The 22,170-nt window shown below is 42.4% G+C and overlaps 4 protein-coding genes across 4 annotated transcripts in view; 1 reads left to right on the top strand and 3 right to left on the bottom strand.

Moving 5' to 3' along the window:
* Positions 1 to 3,052: 3,052 nt before the first annotated feature.
* Positions 3,053 to 4,987, bottom strand: LOC120421523 (uncharacterized). The gene is made up of 2 exons (XM_039584739.2): positions 3,730 to 4,987; positions 3,053 to 3,665 (listed from the first exon to the last, which is right to left on the bottom strand). Exons 1-2 carry the CDS (start codon positions 4,321 to 4,323, stop codon positions 3,105 to 3,107), a joined length of 1,155 nt encoding a protein of 384 aa, XP_039440673.1. The 5' UTR covers positions 4,324 to 4,987; the 3' UTR covers positions 3,053 to 3,104.
* Positions 4,988 to 5,014: 27 nt separating this feature from the next.
* LOC120421552 (uncharacterized) lies at positions 5,015 to 6,813 on the bottom strand. Its single transcript, XM_052710103.1, has 3 exons — positions 6,138 to 6,813; positions 5,971 to 6,068; positions 5,015 to 5,915 (listed from the first exon to the last, which is right to left on the bottom strand). Exons 1-3 carry the CDS (start codon positions 6,388 to 6,390, stop codon positions 5,409 to 5,411), a joined length of 858 nt encoding a protein of 285 aa, XP_052566063.1. The 5' UTR covers positions 6,391 to 6,813; the 3' UTR covers positions 5,015 to 5,408.
* A 306-nt stretch (positions 6,814 to 7,119) lies between these two features.
* On the bottom strand, positions 7,120 to 8,439 carry LOC120421550 (craniofacial development protein 1). The gene is made up of 2 exons (XM_039584777.2): positions 8,266 to 8,439; positions 7,120 to 8,143 (listed from the first exon to the last, which is right to left on the bottom strand). The coding sequence occupies exon 2, from the start codon at positions 8,129 to 8,131 to the stop codon at positions 7,274 to 7,276; it is 858 nt and encodes a 285-aa protein (XP_039440711.1). The 5' UTR covers positions 8,132 to 8,143; positions 8,266 to 8,439; the 3' UTR covers positions 7,120 to 7,273.
* An 8,427-nt stretch (positions 8,440 to 16,866) lies between these two features.
* LOC120421533 (transmembrane protein 170A) overlaps positions 16,867 to 22,170 on the top strand; it is a 29,404-nt gene continuing 24,100 nt past the window's right edge. The window contains exon 1 of the mRNA XM_052709793.1: positions 16,867 to 17,742. The gene's annotated coding sequence lies outside the window, so the exon portion shown is untranslated. The remainder of the gene's footprint in view (positions 17,743 to 22,170) is intronic.

Raw genomic sequence — 22,170 nt, 5'->3', positions numbered from 1 at the left:
GTTGCTGGACGTTGACTTGGACAGGACCACGCTGGGTGGCGAGCAGGAGGGATCGGTCGGGATGACGGGCTGGCGAGATCGGATGGGATGACGGGCTGGCGAGATCGGACTTGTTGCTGGACGTTGACTTGGACAGGACCACGCTGGGTGGCGAGCAGGAGGGATCGGTCGGGATGACGAGCTGGCGAGATCGGACGGGATGACGGGCTGGCGAGATCGGACTTGTTGCTGGACGTTGACTTGGACAGGACCACGCTGGGTGGCGAGCAGGAGGGATCGGACGGGATGACGAGCTGGCGAGATCGGACGGGATGACGGGCTGGCGAGATCGGTCGGGATGACGAGCTGGCGAGATCGGATGGGATGACGCGCTGGCGAGATCGGACTTGTTGCTGGACGTTGACTTGGACAGGACCACGCTGGGTGGCGAGCAGGAGAGATCGGTCGGGATGACGGGCTTGCGAGATCGAACGGGATGACGAGCAGGCGAGATCGGACGGGATGACGAGCTGGCGAGATCGGACGGGATGACGGGCTGGCGAGATCGGACGGGATGACGGGCTGGCGAGATCGGTCGGGATGACGAGCTGGCGAGATCGGATGGGATGACGGGCTGGCGAGATCGGACTTGTTGCTGGACGTTGACTTGGACAGGACCACGCTGGGTGGCGAGCAGGAGGGATCGGTCGGGATGACGGGCTGGCGAGATCGGTCGGGATGACGAGCTGGCGAGATCGGATGGGATGACGCGCTGGCGAGATCGGACTTGTTGCTGGACGTTGACTTGGACAGGACCACGCTGGGTTGCGAGCAGGAGAGATCGGTCGGGATGACGGGCTTGCGAGATCGAACGGGATGACGAGCAGGCGAGATCGGATGGGATGACGGGCTGGCGAGATCGGACTTGTTGCTGGACGTTGACTTGGACAGGACCACGCTGGGTGGCGAGCAGGAGGGATCGGACGGGATGACGAGCTGGCGAGATCGGACGGGATGACGGGCTGGCGAGATCGGACTTGTTGCTGGACGTTGACTTGGACAGGACCACGCTGGGTGGCGAGCAGGAGAGATCGGTCGGGATGACGGGCTGGCGAGATCGGTCGGGATGACGAGCTGGCGAGATCGGATGGGATGACGCGCTGGCGAGATCGGACTTGTTGCTGGACGTTGACTTGGACAGGACCACGCTGGGTTGCGAGCAGGAGAGATCGGTCGGGATGACGGGCTTGCGAGATCGAACGGGATGACGAGCAGGCGAGATCGGATGGGATGACGGGCTGGCGAGATCGGACTTGTTGCTGGACGTTGACTTGGACAGGACCACGCTGGGTGGCGAGCAGGAGGGATCGGTCGGGATGACGGGCTGGCGAGATCGGTCGGGATGACGAGCTGGCGAGATCGGATGGGATGACGCGCTGGCGAGATCGGACTTGTTGCTGGACGTTGACTTGGACAGGACCACGCTGGGTTGCGAGCAGGAGAGATCGGTCGGGATGACGGGCTTGCGAGATCGAACGGGATGACGAGCAGGCGAGATCGGATGGGATGACGGGCTGGCGAGATCGGACTTGTTGCTGGACGTTGACTTGGACAGGACCACGCTGGGTGGCGAGCAGGAGAGATCGGTCGGGATGACGAGCTGGCGAGATCGGACGGGATGACGGGCTGGCGAGATCGGACTTGTTGCTGGACGTTGACTTGGACAGGACCACGCTGGGTGGCGAGCAGGAGGGATCGGACGGGATGACGAGCTGGCGAGATCGGACGGGATGACGGGCTGGCGAGATCGGTCGGGATGACGAGCTGGCGAGATCGGATGGGATGACGCGCTGGCGAGATCGGATGGGATGACGCGCTGGCGAGATCGGACTTGTTGCTGGACGTTGACTTGGACAGGACCACGCTGGGTGGCGAGCAGGAGGGATCGGTCGGGATGACGGGCTGGCGAGATCGGTCGGGATGACGAGCTGGCGAGATCGGATGGGATGACGCGCTGGCGAGATCGGACTTGTTGCTGGACGTTGACTTGGACAGGACCACGCTGGGTGGCGAGCAGGAGGGATCGGACGGGATGACGGGCTGGCGAGATCGGACTTGTTGCTGGACGTTGACTTGGACAGGACCACGCTGGGTGGCGAGCAGGCGAGATCGGTCGGGATGACGGGCTGGCGAGATCGGACTTGTTGCTGGACGTTGACTTGGACAGGACCACGCTGGGTGGCGAGCAGGAGAGATCGGTCGGGATGACGAGCTGGCGAGATCGGACGGGATGACGGGCTGGCGAGATCGGACTTGTTGCTGGACGTTGACTTGGACAGGACCACGCTGGGTGGCGAGCAGGAGGGATCGGACGGGATGACGAGCTAGCGAGATCGGACGGGATGACGGGCTGGCGAGATCGGTCGGGATGACGAGCTGGCGAGATCGGATGGGATGACGCGCTGGCGAGATCGGATGGGATGACGCGCTGGCGAGATCGGACTTGTTGCTGGACGTTGACTTGGACAGGACCACGCTGGGTGGCGAGCAGGAGAGATCGGTCGGGATGACGAGCTGGCGAGATCGGACGGGATGACGGGCTGGCGAGATCGGACTTGTTGCTGGACGTTGACTTGGACAGGACCACGCTGGGTGGCGAGCAGGAGGGATCGGACGGGATGACGAGCTGGCGAGATCGGACGGGATGACGGGCTGGCGAGATCGGTCGGGATGACGAGCTGGCGAGATCGGATGGGATGACGCGCTGGCGAGATCGGATGGGATGACGCGCTGGCGAGATCGGACTTGTTGCTGGACGTTGACTTGGACAGGACCACGCTGGGTTGCGAGCAGGAGAGATCGGTCGGGATGACGGGCTTGCGAGATCGAACGGGATGACGAGCAGGCGAGATCGGATGGGATGACGGGCTGGCGAGATCGGACTTGTTGCTGGACGTTGACTTGGACAGGACCACGCTGGGTGGCGAGCAGGAGGGATCGGACGGGATGACGGGCTGGCGAGATCGGACTTGTTGCTGGACGTTGACTTGGACAGGACCACGCTGGGTGGCGAGCAGGCGAGATCGGTCGGGATGACGGGCTGGCGAGATCGGACTTGTTGCGGCTCACCATTTTTTAGGGTATCTTTGCCTGTGACTTTCTATCACCTGTAGCATATACTCTTGCTGAGCAGGGTCCCGTGTTGCTTTTTGATTAAAGTCCGAAATAAGTTTTACCCCTCTCTCTGCAACATCATTTGTAACTTGGAGGGATGCAGCCCGTTTTTTCCCAACAATGTATCCTTCGTCGCCTTCCCAGTCTTGTACGTTTTTCAACATAAAGTCTGTCGAAATAGTCATTATTTTGAAAAAATCCTTCGTATCAGCAGTGACGAATGATGCCAGTGAATCGGTCAAAGAAATTTTGGTTGCACGAGTCGGCACGTCCACCTTCATTTTTTTCCTGTTCAAGGCACAGTCAGAATCAACAGCTTTCAAATAAGCTTGTTTTAGCTCTCGTTTTTCTTCGTGCGTAACGAGGTCGTCAAACATGGCTAAAGCGATCAACCTTGGTGATAAATACCATAGATGTTTTTCAAACGATCGGGCTGCAGTTTCGGCGTATTCTGGAAAATCGAATGAAGAAATGGTTCTCCAAAATTCCAAGTCAACCCGCGGTGCTTTGATCTGAAAATATTTGTATTATAATGAGAATAATAAGAATAATAATTAAATAAATTAGGATCTTTACCGCATCATTTAGGCTGTACCAATATTTCACGTAGCACTTCGTGATGAACAACGCTAATTTCTCAAAGTGGTCCATCAGCTTTTGGTCAATGTTTTTGATGTCAATATTCACCATCCAAATTTTGAGTACATAAATTGCACGTGCCATCCAGCGTGCCCTGCTAATACTGCCAGCCCGTCGAAATTTGATGCCGATCTTTGTATCACCACCCAGAAATAGAATTACTAGTTCCAGCAGTTCCACATAGTCTCCGCGTGGTTGTTTCGCATTCAAGCAGTTCAAGCAAAAGTCCAGCATGCTCTGGCGCCACGGCTGTGTTAATTTGGCAAGATCGGGTACGTGCAGCACATTCCTGTAGATGATTTCTTCACACGACTCAAGCTTCGAATTGAACTTTTCTCGAAAGATCTTGAAATTGTCTAGCTTGTCGGACTGGGAAACATCACCCTTTAGCTCGTAGCAGTGCTTCAGGGTGAGTTCAGCGACGTGGTGCCGACAAGCTAGAGGGAGGAGCTCCTTGTTCAGCATTTTTGGCAAAAGAGTAATGACACCACCTTTGCACCCAGAATTGGTATTGGTGGTGTCAAAACTCATTGCCACAACTTTGTCCTCAAGATCCCATGATTTGATAGCGCCAGCGACAGCTCCTGTCTCCACTACTGCTTTGCCATTTGGCAAAGCAGGGACTGTCAGGAGTTTTGTGATGCCTTCGCCGGTTACCAGTATCGGCAGTCTGTCTTCTTTTATCCCAGTAACATTGTTTGGGATTATTTTCCCGTCCCAATGTACGGTTAATGGGACATCCGGCTTAAACTCGCGTTTGATCTGGTTTTAAAGATGATTAAATAGAGAAAATCAAATTAATTTCGTCTATCGATTTGAGAATAGAGAATTTAAAATTGACTACCTGTGCAGCAAATTCCCGTCTGTATGTCATCCTGGCTCTCCTAATCGTATTATGATCCAGCGCGTAATCCTCCACATCATCATTCTTCGTATGCTTGTCCAGAATCAACGCTTGAAAAATCATTGCCGCATTCCGGTTCGAAATTCCTGTACGTTCTAGTACCTCGATCACTCTCGGAGTTGTTAAATGAATTTTCGTTGAGTTGTTTGCCTTGGCTGTCACCGATCTCGATCCCGAAGAAACGTAATATTCATCGTCATCGTCATCGTCGTAGTCAATTACATCGTCTTCGTTGTTGTCATAATCATTGTCATTTCCGTTATCGTCATCGTCATTTTCGTCGTCGTCATCGTCATTTTCGTCGTCGTCATCGTCATTTTCGTCGTCGTCATCGTTATTTTCGTCGTCGTCATCGTCATTACTTTTTTCATTGTAATCATCATCGTTTTGCCCGTCGCCATCGTCATTGTCTACTTCATCCTCGTAATTATCGACATCGTTATCATCCTTGTCTCCGTTGCAGTCAGCTTGATCTTGGTTATTTTGTTCGCGATTGTTTCCGTGTCGCTGAACGTCACCAGTATGCCGGATTGCCAAGAATGTTGACCTTTCGAAACAGTTATCTGAATTCATATGCTCGGCCGTTTTCTCAGGCGATTCAACTGCTGCGTTTTGTCCAGCGATAGACTGTGAATTTCGAAATTAACAAAAGATTTAAAACGAAAAACAAATTCACATACATTCCAAGATGAATCGCAAGGTAACGATAGTTTCAACAGGAATTTTTTTCTGTCATCCTGTGATGTCGCGTTTGTTCGGCTTTTATTCTTGACGAGTCCTGTTTGTGATAAAATAACTTCGTATATATTACACAAAAAAAAAAATAAACGCACAACCTCTCCAAGCGCCGTGCAACTCTGTTAAATGGGACTTGATCTTCCAAAGTGTTAGCCACCAACCGGGAGATTTCCAAGACAGCCTTCTTGATAGGCAGCTGATCATGTCGATTCCGGAACAAGAGTGTGCTTAAAAGTTCTCTGTTCGTTGGTGTTCGTTTAAGAGGCAGGTTTCCGTCCAGACTTCCCACCAGAAAAGCCTTATCTTTACTTTCACTGTCCTCGTTGCTGTTGTTGTCACCAGCTAGGTCATGGCCCTGATCAAGGTCCTGATCATCTTCAAATCGTCGATCTGCTGAGGCTGTTAAACTATCCAAACAGTTAACCAACGTTTCAGTCGTTTGTTCAGTCGTTCCAACTGCAGCTTCCTCTTGTCCGATTGGCTACAGATTGAAGAGTTAAATAAGAGTGTAACAGGAACATTTAATTTAAGCATACATTCCACGATAAATCACATGGCATGGATAGTTCCGTCCTGAAATGAGTTCTATCCTCCTCCGATTTCGAAGTGGTTCGGGATTTTTGCTTGTAAAGTCCTAAAATTACTTTAATTTAGTAAACTGGAACAAACCATTCTGATAAAACCATATTGTTAAAATTTATACCTCTCCAAGTGTCGTACAAATCTTGCAAATGGGCATTGATCTTTCTTCGTGGTACATTTAAAGCACTTTCCGCCAACCGGGAGATTTCCAAGGCGGCATTCTTGATCGAAAGCTTGTCGTATCGATTCCGGTGCAAAAGAGCGCTTAAAAGCTCTCTGTTCGTCGGGGTGCGATGCAGGGGCAGATTTCCCTCCAGATTTCCCACCAGGAAAGCCTGGTTCCAGGACCGCAAACTAAAGCTTTCTGCTTCCATTGAGACGTTCTGACATTTGTTTCATGTTTACCATTCAAAACACATCACAACTACGTAGTAACCATTGAAAATAAAAGCTCAATTGGCGTCGGCATTCGTAGTTTTTGAGACACCGGACGTCGATCCAATGCGCACCTTGGGGACAGAACGGACAACCCTTTTTCCTTCTGGAATGTGTTCATTGGACCATCCCCTACTCACCTGTCTTTATTCCGAGTGAATCCATGTTGTCCCCTGGCCTGTAGGTTCGATTGAACGAAAAGCACAAAAATCCCATAGTAATTTCCATGTAAACTTGAAACCGCTGGGGACAGGCCAATTCTCAACCAAATGGGCTGATATTTGGCATGAGAGTCCCTATGGGTACCCTCTACAAGGGGAACCTCGGTTTGCCGTAATCTGAGAACTTTTTTGTTTGGCTGAAACACCCTAATATTTACACAAAGAATTTTAGAGCGCCCGCCGCGGGATTCGAACCGGCGACCTCTGGATTGTGAGTCCAGTGCGCGGTCCGATTGATCCACACGGGCGGGACAATTCATACGAAACAGTGCCTTCTTATCAACGATGATATAGGAAGGACATTGCGAAGTGGGTACATTCATCGAATGATTTGATCGCTTTTTTTTGCGTTACCCTCCAAAAACTCGAATAAAAAAGAAGTCATTTTGCATAATTAATTTGTAGTGACTTATGTTTTCTTTCATATTTACAGATAAAGCAGATTACTCTTTTGTTCGATTAGTCAGATTTATTGTTTAGCTTTGTAGAAAGGTTACATAGTTCTATTATTCCACATCAGAGTATGATGATAAGTGTACTGATTGGTACTGATTAAGTGTGTACAGTGTGCTTCGGAAGCGTGAGCGTTCTCCCATGGAATTCATCGCTTGCTCTTTGACTGCCTAAAGTTCTTCTCGATTTCGAACTGCCGCAGATCGGCGCGCTGCAAAAAGTCCTGCCTCTCCAAGTACCCATCCCGGCCACGATTGTGCGTCTGCAGCTCCTCCTCGATGCCCTCGTTGCGCTTGAAGGACTTCCAATCGAGCTGGGTCTTTTCCAGCACGCTCAGTTTGTTCTTCTTGCCCAACTGGCCTAATACTGCTCCGAGGCCTCCACCCGACGACGACCGGCCTCCAAGTGCTGGCTTGGGCCCACCGCCATTCGACGAAAGTGCTCCCAAGGTTGCGGGTTTCGATGCGGGCTTACTGGACGTTGCTTCGGCGGCTGGGGCAGGTTCAGTCACCTCAACCGTTTCACCGGCGAATTCGAAAATTTTAGTAACCGTTGCCGGTTTTGTCGTGGTCGTCGGGGCAGGTTTTGACGGTTTAACTGCAACAGGTGCGACAGTTTTGACTGGATCTTTCTTGGCAGGCTCTTTGGACGAATTGGTCGTGGAACTACTGTTGGACCCGGCCAGGAAATCTGCCCACAATGCATCAGTCAACCGTTCCTCGTCTTCGTCATCCAACAACTCGCCCTTCTTTTCAGTCTCCTTCTCTTCAGGAACTTCTTCCGCAATTTTGGCCTTCTTCTTGGGCACCTTTTTGCCTGTTCGCTTCCGCTTTTTCCCGGCACCGGCTTTTGGTTTCGTTCCGCCGTCGTCGTCGCCATTTTCCTGATCTTCATCATCTACATTGTCGTCCGATTCCAGCTCACTTGCTGAACCTTCCTCTTTGTCCGGGCGGAAATCCTCGTCACTGGCATCGCTGTCACTTGGGTACTCTTCCTCGGGATCCATTAGATCTTCAACCTGCCGACAAACGGAACAACCGTTAGAAAATCGAATAATCGATAATGGCGAAATAGATTTAATCCGAATTTCCGGTGAAAGTACAGAATATTCCACAACCATTCAATCGCAAATCTACTCACCGTTCAGACTCTAAACCTTGCTTTTATTACGAGTGCGCGCTTTTTGCGGAACTTCCGGCGTTTTTGGTGATTACGGATAAGGACGGAGATCCTTTTTCCTGGCGAACAGATGCTTTCCTTGTTGCAGATTGGTGCGGACTTTGATGTTGTTGCCCGAAAATCCCGCACAAACACAACTGAACGTTCTGGAACTGTCAAAGCTTGTCGGAGTTTGCACGTCAAGCAAAATTGCTCCATTATCGTGTTAGTTTTACTGTTTCTGGATTCAGTAGTCACACACTCATTGCGGATTTGCCTAATTTACAACATATCTTTATGCAACCTAAAATCATGATTGAGTTCGTTATCCCATGGGACTTTTTCATAGTACACTCAACCCCCGGTGGTTGGTCACTTTTTCGTTTGACACTTTTTTAGTTTGTACCCCGTTGGTTGGTCAAAGTCAAACTAAAAAGTGACGAACTGTCACTTTTTACACGGCGCTCACGCACACTATCAAAACAAACGTTTGGTAGTGTGTGTGAACTCCGTGTAAAAGGGGTGTCAAACTAAAAAGTGATCCCGTTCGTTTGACAACAGTTGGTGTCAAACCATCGGGGTTTGAGTGTATAGGCTAGTATGGAGATCGGAAGGAAAGGGGTCAAGAAACAGCTTTACGAACAGCAGAACAATGAGAGGGAGCGTTTTCTTGGGGCTTTTCTTCACCCTCTCTGGCTTGCTTTCGCTGCCTCTGCTGCCCATTTGAAATTTTTCTTGACCGGTTCCTTCCAATGTGCGTATACCGCTTATTTCTGAGTTCAGATACTAGAACCGTCAACTGGGGCGAATCGGGACTACAGTCTGAACAAGGACAGCTGTTTTTAGCGCACTTAAAATCTTGAAATTTGCAAAACGATGCACTATTACACTCAAACTCAGATGGTTTGACACCAACTGTTGTCAAACGAATGGGGTCACTTTTTAGTTTGACACCCCTTTTAAACGGAGTTCACACACACTACCAAACGTTTGTTTTGGTAGTTTGAGTGAGTATTTGGTAAACTAAAACAATCGTATACAAAACTGGAATAACAAACTCAGCCTATCATGATTTTTGTTTAGGGGGTGGGAGTTGTTTTTGGAGTCGGGTCATTTTGACGAGCTGGAGTCCGAGTCGCTTCGAAAGGTACAGTCATCCCACATATTCGGAACACCCACAAATTCGGAACACTTTTGTGGTAATTTGTCAATAGAATGCAAAATGCAACTTTTCTGCCGACCCTGCTATTTTTAGGGCCTTTATTTGGACATTCTCTTGCTATTTCACTAGTAAAAGTAATACTTTTTAAACAAAAACTGCATTTCAAGACTATTTTATCCAGAGCACCAAAACAATGCACAGTGGGAAAAATGGAACCAAAAAATTACCGCAACATGATTTCGCGCAAACCATCGATTGCTATACACCAAAAGCTTCGTTTTTGCACCAGGAACAATAATCCGATGAAAAATCGCACTGCACGGACCGGTGGCCGGAGTACAGGCACCGGAAGATCCGGATTTTTGGAAAAAGTGTCAGATGTATCCAATTGTGAACTGATAAGCTTTCTTCTACCATGAATAGTCATGCAAAACAATCCTAGAATAATATTAAATACCCTATTAACCTTCGGAACTGGTTCCACCGATCTCCGGTGGCCACATCCGGAACCGCATTAGGAAACCACGTAAACTAGTCATGCGACGTATCAAACTTCTTGATTTTGGATGGAGAGTATCCTTAAAAGGTATTTTTGCCTCCTGTGACCGGTTCCCAGGTTCACCGGTGGCCACATCCGGATATCATATTTGGCAAATTCCTGAAACCATATCAAACTTCATGTTTTTTAAAGAGGAGTGTAGAATTCATGTCCCCATCCAAAATCAAGAAGTTTGATACGTCGCATGACTAGTTTACGCTGTTTCCTAATGCGGTTCCGGATGTGGCCACCGGAGATCGGTGGAACCGGTTCCGATGGGTCATATGGTATTTAATATTACTCTAGGATTGTTTTGCATGACTATTCATGGTAGAAGAAAGCTTATCAGTTCACAATTGGATACATCTGACACTTTTTCCAAAAATCCGGATCTTCCGGTGCCTGTACTCCGGCCACCGGTCCGTGCAGTGCGATTTTTCATCGGATTATTGTTCCTGGTGCAAAAACGAAACTTTTGGTGTATAGCAATCGATGGTTTGCGCGAAATCATGTTGCGGTAATTTTTTGGTTCCATTTTTCCCACTGTGCAATGCCTCCAAATTGCCTGTTCCATGATTGTGGGTTGTTATTGTGTCTCCCACAATTGTGGAACACCTGAATTTAAGGTTCCACCTAAATCGAATTTTCCGCCCTGATTTTATTTTTACCAAAATTGATATATCTATAACCAGGTTACATTTAGAACCTCCATATTACCTCATTTTGTTGAAAAATGATTCACGAAGCTAATGAAACCAAAATTGATGAGATTGATCAAATAGTTTCTTCAAAAAATAAGCAGAACTCAAGATTTTTGAACAAAAAACTGCTGTTTGTATGGAAACCAAAAAAAAATTTTTTTTGGATGCGTCGATAAACCAAAAACACTGTATAAACCATGCTCAGAACATATTGAGTCACTTGGGGACATTTCAAGGAATCGATTGGTACCCGGATTTTCCCGGAAGTTCCTTCCACAGCGGCCAAAAGTAAGAAGGAAGTAGAAAGTCTGATTCCGGACATTCCCTGTCGTACCGGCATCCTTGCCTGGACCGGCGTTTGTTGCATGCACAGTAGAAAAAAGCTGAATAAAGATGGTAAAAAAACCGAAAACAATAAAATACTTCAACTTTATCACCAACAACTTTATGCTAAAATGCTATCAAGTCAATGATAATGAAATCTATTGGTTTTGGTATTATTACACACAATATTTCAATAATTTTGGCTAATTTGCATTGAATGATTGGAAATTCCAAAAACTAAAAACGGTTTCTACTGTGCATCTTTTCTAAATATGTTTTGTTGCACGCCGATTGTTTTGTTGCACGCAGTTTGTTTTGTTGCTTATGTTTGTGTTGATACATTCATTGGTAACAGCTGTTTGGTTCGCGGTTCCGGTCGGATTTCGGTTCAAATTCCGCGATTAGAGGTCGGTCGGTCGTTCCGCGAGTGAGAAAGTGTTGTTTTGGTGCATGCGTGTGATGTTCCGGGAGGACGAGGCAAGCTGGTCCAGCAGTGTGTGAGTCTAATGTCCCGGGAGGACGGGTTTGCCGGTGGAGGTGAGCTGGTGTGTATGTTGTCCCAGGAGGACGGAACAAACCCGGGTTTGTCGCGTCCTCACCGAGATCGTTGGTAGTAAGCTGGACCAGCGGTGTGTTGTCCCGGGAAAAAGAAAAAACGGGTTTGCCGGTGGAGGTAAACTGGTGGTTGTGTTGTTCCAGGAAGACGGAAGAACCCGGGTTTGCCGCGTCTCCACCGAGGAAGGGAGGACAAAAGAAGATCCAGGAGGACGGAAGAATCCCGGGTTTGTTGGTGGAGGTAAGCTGGGGTGTGTGTTGTCTAAGAAGGACGGAAAAACCCGGGTTTGCCGTGTCCCCACCGAGATCGTTGACAGTAAGCTGGACCAGCCGTGTGTGTGTGCGTGTGTGCGTGTGTGTGTGTGTGTGTGTGTGTGTGTGTGTGTGTGTGTGTGTGTGTGTGTGTGTGTGTTGTCCCGGGAGAACGGAACAAACCGGGTTTGCCGCGTCTTCACCAAGAACGGGAGAACAGAAGAAGATAAAAATTACAATTACAAAAAGACGGAAGGAAGCCGGGTTTGTCGGTAGAGGTAAACTGAGGTGTGTGTTGTCCCGGGAGGACAGAAAACAACCCCGGGTTGCCGCGTCTCCACCGGAACGGAAGGACAGAAGAAGATCCGGAAATGCAACTCAGTCGAAAGGATTAAAAAAATAATGAGATATCGCAAATTTTTTACGCCTGTTTGGAAACGCGGTATGGTAAGTATTTTGTAAACAAATGCATATATTTTGTATAAATAAAAAAACTCAAGAAAAAACTAGTTATTCTAATATTCTAATATTCTAAAATTCTAAAATTCTAAAATTCTAAAATTCTAAAATTCTAAAATTCTAAAATTCTAAAATTCTAAAATTCTAAAATTCTAAAATTCTAAAATTCTAAAATTCTAAAATTCTAAAATTCTAAAATTCAAAAATTCAAAAATTCAAAAATTCTTAAATTCTAAAATTCTAAAATTCTAAAATTCTAAAATTCTAAAATTCTAAAATTCTAAAATTCTAAAATTCTAAAATTCTAAAATTCTAAAATTCTAAAATTCTAAAATTCTAAAATTCTAAAATTCTAAAATTCTAAAATTCTAAAATTCTAAAATTCTAAAATTCTAAAATTCTAAAATTCTAAAATTCTAAAATTCTAAAATTCTAAAATTCTAAAATTCTAAAATTCTAAAATTCTAAAATTCTAAAATTCTAAAATTCTAAAATTCTAAAATTCTAAAATTCTAAAATTCTAAAATTCTAAAATTCTAAAATTCTAAAATTCTAAAATTCTAAAATTCTAAAATTCTAAAATTCTAAAATTCTAAAATTCTAAAATTCTAAAATTCAAAAATTCTAAAATTCTTAAATTCTAAAATTCTAAAATTCTAAAATTCTAAAATTCTAAAATTCTAAAATTCTAAAATTCTAAAATTCTAAAATTCAAAAATTCAAAAATTCAAAAATTCAAAAATTCTAAAATTCTAAAATTCTAAAATTCTAAAATTCTAAAATTCTAAAATTCAAAAATTCAAAAATTCTTAAATTCAAAAATTCTCAAATTCTCAAATTCTCAAATAAACCAAATAAAATAAATAAATAAGAAAATAAGAAAATAAGAAAATAAAAAAAAAAGAAAATAAGAAAATAAAAAAATAAGAAAATAAGAAAATAAGAAAATAAGAAAATAAGAAAATAAGAAAATAAGAAAATAAGAAAATAAGAAAATAAGAAAATAAGACAATAAGAAAATAAGAAAATAAAAAATAAGAAAATAAGAAAATAAGAACATAAGAAAATAAGAAAATAAGAAAATAAGAAAATAAGAAAATAAGGAAATAAGAAAATAAGAAAATAAGAAAATAAGAAAATAAGAAAATAAGAAAATAAGAAAATAAGAAAATAAGAAAATAAGAAAATAAGAAAATAAGAAAATAAGAAAATAAGAAAATAAGAAAATAAGAAAATAAGAAAATAAGAAAATAAGAAAATAAGAAAATAAGAAAATAAGAAAATAAGAAAATAAGGAAATAAGAAAATAAGAAAATAAGAAAATAAGAAAATAAGAAAATAAGAAAATAAGAAAATAAGAAAATAAGAAAATAAGAAAATAAGAAAATAAGAAAATAAGAAAATAAGAAAATAAGAAAATAAGACAATAAGAAAATAAGAAAATAAGAAAATAAGAAAATAAGAAAATAAGAAAATAAGGAAATAAGAAAATAAGAAATAAGAAATTAAGAAAATAAGAAAATAAGACAATAAGAAAATAAGAAAATTAGAAAATAAGAAAATAAGGAAAAAAAAATAAGACAAAATTACAAAATTACAAATTACAAAATTACAAAATTACAAAATTACAAATTACAAAATAACAAAATTACAAAATTACAAAATTACAAAATTACAAAATTACAAAATTACAAAATTACAAAATTACAAAATTACAAAATTACAAAATTACAAAATTACAAAATTACAAAATTACAAAATTACAAAATTACAAAATTACAAAATTACAAAATTACAACACATTACATTAGATCCACAGGCCTCAACATCCGGGATATCCATGATCATCCCAACATATCAACAAAGTAGTCAACAAAGTAGTCTATCATACCCACTGAAGCTATTGGCATATGACCCGGAGTCGAAACCTATCGACCTCTTGCTTATTACGGTGGTAGACCCGCAGGAATCAACTTCAGGGAGTTCTAGATGATCTTGGATACCCTAACATAGCAACAAGGCAGTCTACCATACGCACTGAAGCAATTGGCATATCATCCTGTGTCGAAAGCTATCGACCTCTTGCTTATTACGGTGGTAGACCCGCAGGAACCAACTTCACGGAGTTCTAGATGATCTTGGATATCCCAACATATCAACAAAGTAGTCTACCATACCCACTGAAGCTATTGGCATATGATCCGGAGTCGAAATCTATCAACCCTGCTTGTTACGGTGGTAGACCCACAGGAATCAATTTCAGGGAGTTCTGGATGATGTTGGATATCCCAACATATCAACAAAGTAGTATACCATACCCACTGAAGCTGTTGACATATGATCCGGAGTCGAAATCTATCGACCTCTTGCTTGTTACGGCAGTAGACTCACGGACCTAAACTTCTGGAAGTTCTTGATGACCTAGGATATCTGAACAAATCTACAACATCCGGTTCGAACACGGTTGCTGTGTTTGAAAAGGATTTCGTATACGATTCTAGTTAGATTACGTTTCAGAATTCGAATTGTATTGACTGGTTACCTTGCAACATCAATTTATGTTGCGCGACATTTTTTGGAAGTGTTGGCAAAAATTATGAAAATTGACCAGATTTCGGCTTTAGTGGTACCTTAACTGATATATTCACATAAAAGTTATTAGACCATTCATAAAACATTACTAAGCATGAGTTTTATTGGTTTCAGAGTGCAAAGTCATTATTTTGTAAAAAAATATGTACTCCTGGAGAGAAAAAAAGTTTGTTTACATCGTAAGAAAAAAGTGTTCCGATCTGTGGATTTCAAGGGTCAATGTTTTTCTTTGAAAACTTGATATAAAACGTAAAAATGTACAGCCGGTCTATACATCAATCGAAAGATCGCAAGAAAAGCTTTAACATGGAGGTTAAAGCAAATCATTATGTTCAATTATCGATTTTATCCAGCTTTTTAAGCGAAAATGGCGTTCGAATGGTGAACAGCCGAAATGTCAAAATCACGCAGTGGTACCAACATTACGAAAAAAGTGTACCATGGCATGACAGCCGCATTTTTTTTTGTAATGTTGGTGCTCTTGCGCGATTTTGACATTTCGGACGTTCAACATTCGAACGCCATCTTCGCTTAAAAACCTGGATATGATTTGTTGAACATTGGCCGATCTGTAAACTGTTCTGAATATGAGGGACGACTGTACCAGGCTCCGCAGCTGTTATAAGGCCTAATGAAAAAATATATAATTAAGCCCAAAAATGACGAACTTCTCGTCACAGTGTCCTGATGCAAACAATGATCGAGCTCGAGCAGTCACAGCCCTGCGAAAATGTTGGCTGACATATCGGGCGGTCAGTCAAAAAAAAAAACAGCTAGAAGTCGCATGACAAAAAACTTATGCTAGAAAATCTTATGATAGCAAATCTGATGCAAACAAACCCCCAGCTGCCATGTAAACATACTTTGAATGTGTTGGTAAAAAGATTTGTTTTGTATGGAAATTGTCAACAAGGGGGAGAGGATGGGGGATCTGAGATTTCAAAAAAGTGTCCACGTGGTTTATGGATGGTCTCTTAGAATACTTGCTGCCGTGCTTCTGGCTTTTTCCAACGATCTTTCTGTTCATTTACTCCCGAAATATTAAATAAGTTCATACATTTTTAAATCATCATATTCTTAAATTCTTGCATTCCTAAATTCTTAAATACAGCCATCTTAGTATCCAGGTTTTTAAGCGAAGATGGCGTTCAAATTGTGAACGCCCGAATTGTCAAAATCGCGCAGTACCACCAACATTAGAAAAAAAAGTATGGCTGTCATGCCATGGCACACTTTTTTCGTAATGTTGGTACCACTGCGTGATTTTGACATTTCGGGCGTTCACCATTCAAACGCCATCTTCGCTTAAAAATCTGGATACAGAAAAGCAAATAACTTTGGAGCATTATTGAAGTCAAATTTTGAGGAAAATAAAAATATCTTGATTCGATTATCTGCAGTGAAACTTTGTCGAGGACTTCAAATAAATTGAGTACGAATTGTTTTAATTTCAAATCCATGAAATCCATTTTGAAACTGGACTTTTCCAAACTTCAAGCGATTAGAGGAAAGAGTTCCTGTGGTCAGAATGAGCTCAAATTTGGAGTTTAGTGCCTAGCGATGGGTCAATCTTTGACTTGAGGGGGTAGCCCCGAGGATGCTCGGATTTGGACCACCCTTATTTTTATAGAACCTTTTCAAACAAGACAGAAAAGCAAAAAACTTTACAACTGATGTCAAACGAACGGGGTCACTTTTTAGTTTGACACCCCTTTTACACGGAGTTCATACACACTATCAATCGTTTGTTTTGAAAGTGTGTGTGAGCGCATTCTAAAAAGTGACATTTCGTCACTTTTTAGTTTGTCTTTGTCAAACCAACAGGTTACAAACTAAAAACCACCGGGGGTGCAGTGTAATTCTGAACGAACGTGTACAAACCAAACATCCAACTCCGTGTCGGACTTGAGCCACCATCGCCAGCAGCCAACGCCCGCGCTTGACAGTTCGCCTCGCGTCAAAAGAAAACGTCAAACCATCAAAAGCACAGAAAAATAACGTTAATGTGGGTGAAGTGCAGTGCGCGGCGGATGAGTGACGGAGGACAAGAAAATAATGGATCGCCGTCGTCGTCGTCGTCGTTGTCTTTTTTCCTAATCGCGCGACCGTCGCCTTCGACTGCTTTTTGAAACTTTTGTGCGCTAAGTTGTGACCAAACGAGACGAAACACAGAAAAAAACACTTCGACTTTTCCAGGGCGGAAAACCCCGTCGATGCGAAAGGATTCCCGAGATCGAGAAAGAAAAAAAGTTTTCCAGGAAAATTCCATTTCTTGTGCGTGTGCGTGTGTGACGAAATCCGAACAAGCCTACTATTGTTTTGCTTGTAAACTCTTCCTCGGCCGGAGTGTGTACTACGGGGAGCTTTGCCTGCGCCCCATTTTGGAACGTTTGAGAACCTTCAAGTGGGAGGGTGGGATCGTGAAGGTACTCCCCCTCAGGAAAATTGAGGAAAAATGAAGCCAAGGGATAGATGTGATTGTTTTGGGTGAAGCCTCAACCAAGTAAACGAAAGTAAAGGCCACTTATCTCACCACTCCTTGGGAAAAAGAAAAGAGGAGGGAGAGGCAAATCTACGGAACGAAAGTGAATCTGGCCGCAGCACGGCCACTGGAGGGTGTCTGCACTGCAGTGTGTGTATCTGTGTATATCTGTGTGATTATGAAAACATTCCTGCTGCCATCACTATTAGCAGCAGCACCTCGGTTGGCTTTTCAAGGACGGTGGTCCCTTTGGACGGAAAAGTAGGACGGATGTGCGTCGTCCAAGGACATCTCGTTTGAAGCTTCGAGGCCCTTCCTAAATGTTGGCCGTACGACGCAGATTAAAGGTCAACGCCAGAGTCAACGTCGGCAGCGGCAAAAACTGATACTAAAGGTACTTGAAGCCAGCACAGAAAAAAAAAGAAGCAAGATTGCTCAATTACGACGGGGTTATTTGATTGATGGAACGCGCCTTATGACGAGAGTAGCGAGAGCAAGAGAGGAGAACGGTTTGTTTTGATGTTGTTTATTTGCTTAAGCTGCTGCTGGTTCTGCTGATTGTGATGGTACTGCTGGCCGATGCCACACAATCGTTAATCGATCGCCAGCAGAAGCAGCCGCAGCAGCAATGGTGGAGAGAAGTGGGGTGGAGGAGCGAGCAAGCAACAACAACGAAAAAAATATACAAACGAAGCGATGGACAGTGGCCACTATGACACACGGGGCCGTGTCGTAAAGTGGGACGAAAAGTTGGACGGTGTCAGCTTTTTTCACTTCTTTCTTGTGTCTTGATAAGTTGTAAACGTCACAAATATGGTAATCACAGTGATTCAAAGACCGACACAGCAGAAGTAGAAGCTTAGTCATGTTTAAAACTAAGACTCTGACATTAATTTTGATTCTCAGTCATTAAATCTAGATTATCCCACCGGAGGTCGCGTACGTGTTCTTTGTACACAGTTTGTAAGGGCACTTGTAAGAAAGGCGAAAACACGCGACTTCCCGAAGGTTATATATTCAGAAGGTCCTATCTGCACAGAAAACCCATCGAACGTAGGCTGTTTTGAACCTTTTTTTTTTAGAAACAATCTTTCTTCAAACAAAAAAGAATAAAATTGGTGCATCGAAATGTGTGAAAAAATCTGTAGGGGAAGGTGGGGCAAGACGACCATACGGGACAAGAGGAACAATCGTTCGTACGACCGTAATTTGTACAATTTTGATTATTTCCAGTATGAGGAATTGTTGCTAGCAATGCAATTAGCTGATTCTACTACCACATAACCGCCAAAACGACGTAAACGCCACGGGGCATAAGATTTAATGTAGTTTTTTTTTTCAAATCCTCTATACAAATGTCTATATATAGTGATATTATGAAAATTTACTATTTATCATCTAAATAATTATTTTTTTCGAAAAACGATCAAATTTTTAGTAAAATATTATTATTTAATCTAAAAATGAAAGAATCTTTTCAAATAAATTTTATTCTGATGTATCTAAGTGATAACAGTTCAATTGTTAGCAAATTAACATGTTTTTTCATGCATTTTTCCTCTTGCCCCAACGGGTTGTTCGTCTTGCCCCACTAGTTGAGTAGAACGTACGGAAAATCAAAAATTTTAAAATCAATTTTTTACATTAAAAAACAGGATTGTTTTTAAATTTGTTCTATCAAAGTCTTAGTCAAGACCTAAAATAAGATGATTATGAAAAAATATGACAGATGTTTTAACGTTTTTAAAGGGTTTTAAAGAGCATTTCCTTAGCTTGTTACACTTGCCCCACTTTCCCCTATCGTTTTTTGTCTATCTTTTGAAGTACTTAACTAAGCTTCATAATTTTCAATAGCGACTTATGGGACCCCAAGACGGATTGAATAAGACCAAAACGACAAAACACGGTAAAGCAAGTGCCGAGATAATCGAGTAATCAACATCTCACCACACACACAAACTTTTGCTCAGAATTTGAAATGTATACGTGAAGGTGGGTCTACGAACTTTTTAATGACAGTTTTCTATTCTGAGTTGATAGGTATACATGAAGGTAGGTCTACGAGCTTTCTTTGGAAAGTTCATTTTTAGAGGAGGAGAGAGCCAGAGATGTTAAATAGGTACTCTTTGTTATAGCCTTAAGGAGCTACAAGACTATGGCAAACAAACAAACTCGCACTTTTTCGTATTTGACAGTTTGCCAAACTCGCAAACAAAGCCAAAAGTATGCAAGCAGACGTTTCTGCAAACAAATGCAGGAAAACAAACAGAGCAGGCAAACTGACAAACTGACAAAAAGTGTGTTTGTTTTCGAGTTTGTTTGTTTGTTTGCCATAGTCTAATAGCTCCTTTACCTCAGTGAGGAAGGCAAAACGAAATTGTTAATGTATTGTGTGATACATGTCTTCAAAACAATGGATTTTTATATTTTCTTTACTCACCACTAGTACTAACATTTGATGAGGGCAATGATGGTGGTCTTTATAATTAATTAATTAAAATTATAATTATTTAGTATCACTGGTCCCTAAGTGTCCATAAACCACGTGGAAACTTTTTTTTTAAATCTCAGCCGTAGGATTTAAAATTGGGTTTTAAATCAATTAAAACAAAATAAAGAGACCATAGTTGACCCATCAAAAAAAAAATGTCTTGTCAACTTATTTTTTGCATTGAAATGAAAAAAGTGAGCACAAATGATTTTTAGGCGTTTTATTTTCGTTATACATAAAAATTTACACTTTAGGACCCTGTTAAGGTATACGCATGGTACCTGTAGACTCGACTCGATTATCAGAATCCTCGATTATCCGAAGTTTCGATTATCCGAAAGTTTGTATGGGACTTCGGGTAATGGAAACATGAAAAAAAAATATTTTTGTTTGATGTTTATTTATTTTCTTACTTTTAACATCAAATTCGAGTTCTGCGACTCCATATTAGTCAAATTTAAGTTGCCTCAAAAATTACCGAATGCGCTTTATCAATATTTCATCACCGCCATTTTGGCCGCCAACTTTGATTTAAAAATTCTAAATCATTTTAGTGTAGTTTAGGGGTCATACTTAAGCTTGACAATCAAAAATATGACAAAGAATTATTTTTTCTTGATTCGATTATCCGAAGCTATTTTTTTCTGTTGCCTTCGGATATTCGAGTCCGGACTGTACTTCAAAAGATCGGAAAATTTTACGAATGTTTCATTTTTAACATTGAAAATGTACCTTTAGTTGCTGAGATATTGATGCTAGAAAAAAGAGACATGTTTTGGAAAGACTTCGAAGACTTAAATTGTCTCGTTTCTTTTTCTTTTATCCTTTGTATTTCAGCAAGGACCTATGAATCTTCAATGTCTCTTAGGTCTTAGGCAATTGAATTGTAAAATTTCTGTACTTTATTTACATTTTCAGGAATGGACAATCAAATAAAAAACGTTACTTAATCCACCTTTAGGTGGTTGGTGCCTTCCTCACATTCATAAAGTGGATACACTACACAGCGTATAAATAATACTTATTTTTATCAAAATATCTGAGATCAGGCCTCAAAAAAGTGTATTGAAACACTAAAGTACTTATAACTTTTGATAGGGTTGTCAGATCTTCAATCTTTTGGGCTTGTTGGAAAGGTCTTTTGATTACCTATCCAACGATGAGTCGCATAATAGATCCGGACAACTTTTTCATCAAAATATTTGAGATCCGGCCTCAAAAAGGGTATAAATAACACTTAAGTGCTCATAACTTTTGATCGGGTTGTCAGATCTTCAATCTTTTGGACGCGTTGGAAAGGTCTTTCAAATACCTTTCTAACAATATATAGCATAACGTGTTTTCTTACAAAAACCACCCTTTTTACAATCTTCCGAAGTTTAGCTAAAACCGTTTTTTTAGCATAACTTTTGAAGTACTTTTCTAAACTAATCTAATCTAATCTAATCTAATCGAACACAAGCGCAGCCAGTCCGAAGAAAGCATCCTGGAAGAACTTGTGGTAAGATTACGCCTCAAGTCCTTTCTTGTCAATATTAATGATTACAGTACATCCGAGTTACCCCGAAAATGTATAGCAAAAATTAAAGCGGCCAGGCCTACTGCGTTGCATTAACCGCAGAGACAGATTCTGTGAACGGATCACATTTCACAGAATCATCAGGGGAGGAAGGATGCGTGGACATACCGTACCAAACGCTCCGAATCAGTTGTGGTGTGGTGTGTTAGTGTAAATTTGGCAGATGATAATATTTAGAGCGGGGGGGGGGGTTAGGAGGGGGAGGAAATGAGGATAGGAGAAAGGGAAGGTGGGAAAGGGATAATATGGATATATCATTTGATCAATAGAATATTATATAAAATAAGGGAAAAAAACAAATACGAAACGAAGTTGACTTTATAGCTGTCGGCCACCATTGCTAGTACCAACCACTAGTGTCTTCCTTTTAATCTACAAGGACTTCGCCGCCCTGGGCTCCTAAGTGTATGAAAGTATGGCACGGAGCGACGGCGCCGAATACTCATATTTACACAAAGAATTTTAGAGCGCCCGCCGCGGGATTCGAACCAGCGACCTCTGGATTGTGAGTCCAGTGCGCGGTCCGATTGATCCACACGGGCGGGACAAATAATGATAGATAAAATGGATAGATCTCACCAAATCAAGATCCATAATAAACCTCCTTCACAAGCAAAATTCCGATCCATCGGCTTGGTAGATTTCGTAGAGATCGGAACCCAACATTCCAATTTCCTTGGAACAGCTTCCCGACGTCTTCAACGATATCCATACGAAAAGAAAGTAGAAATCCCTTCTGGACCAACACTCGG

Source organism: Culex pipiens, chromosome 3 (assembly GCF_016801865.2).
Source record: "Culex pipiens pallens isolate TS chromosome 3, TS_CPP_V2, whole genome shotgun sequence".
NCBI classification, from domain to species: Eukaryota; Metazoa; Arthropoda; class Insecta; order Diptera; family Culicidae; genus Culex; species Culex pipiens.
Note: the sequence above shows the minus strand (reverse complement) of the source record. Positions and strands in the feature narration are given on the sequence as shown.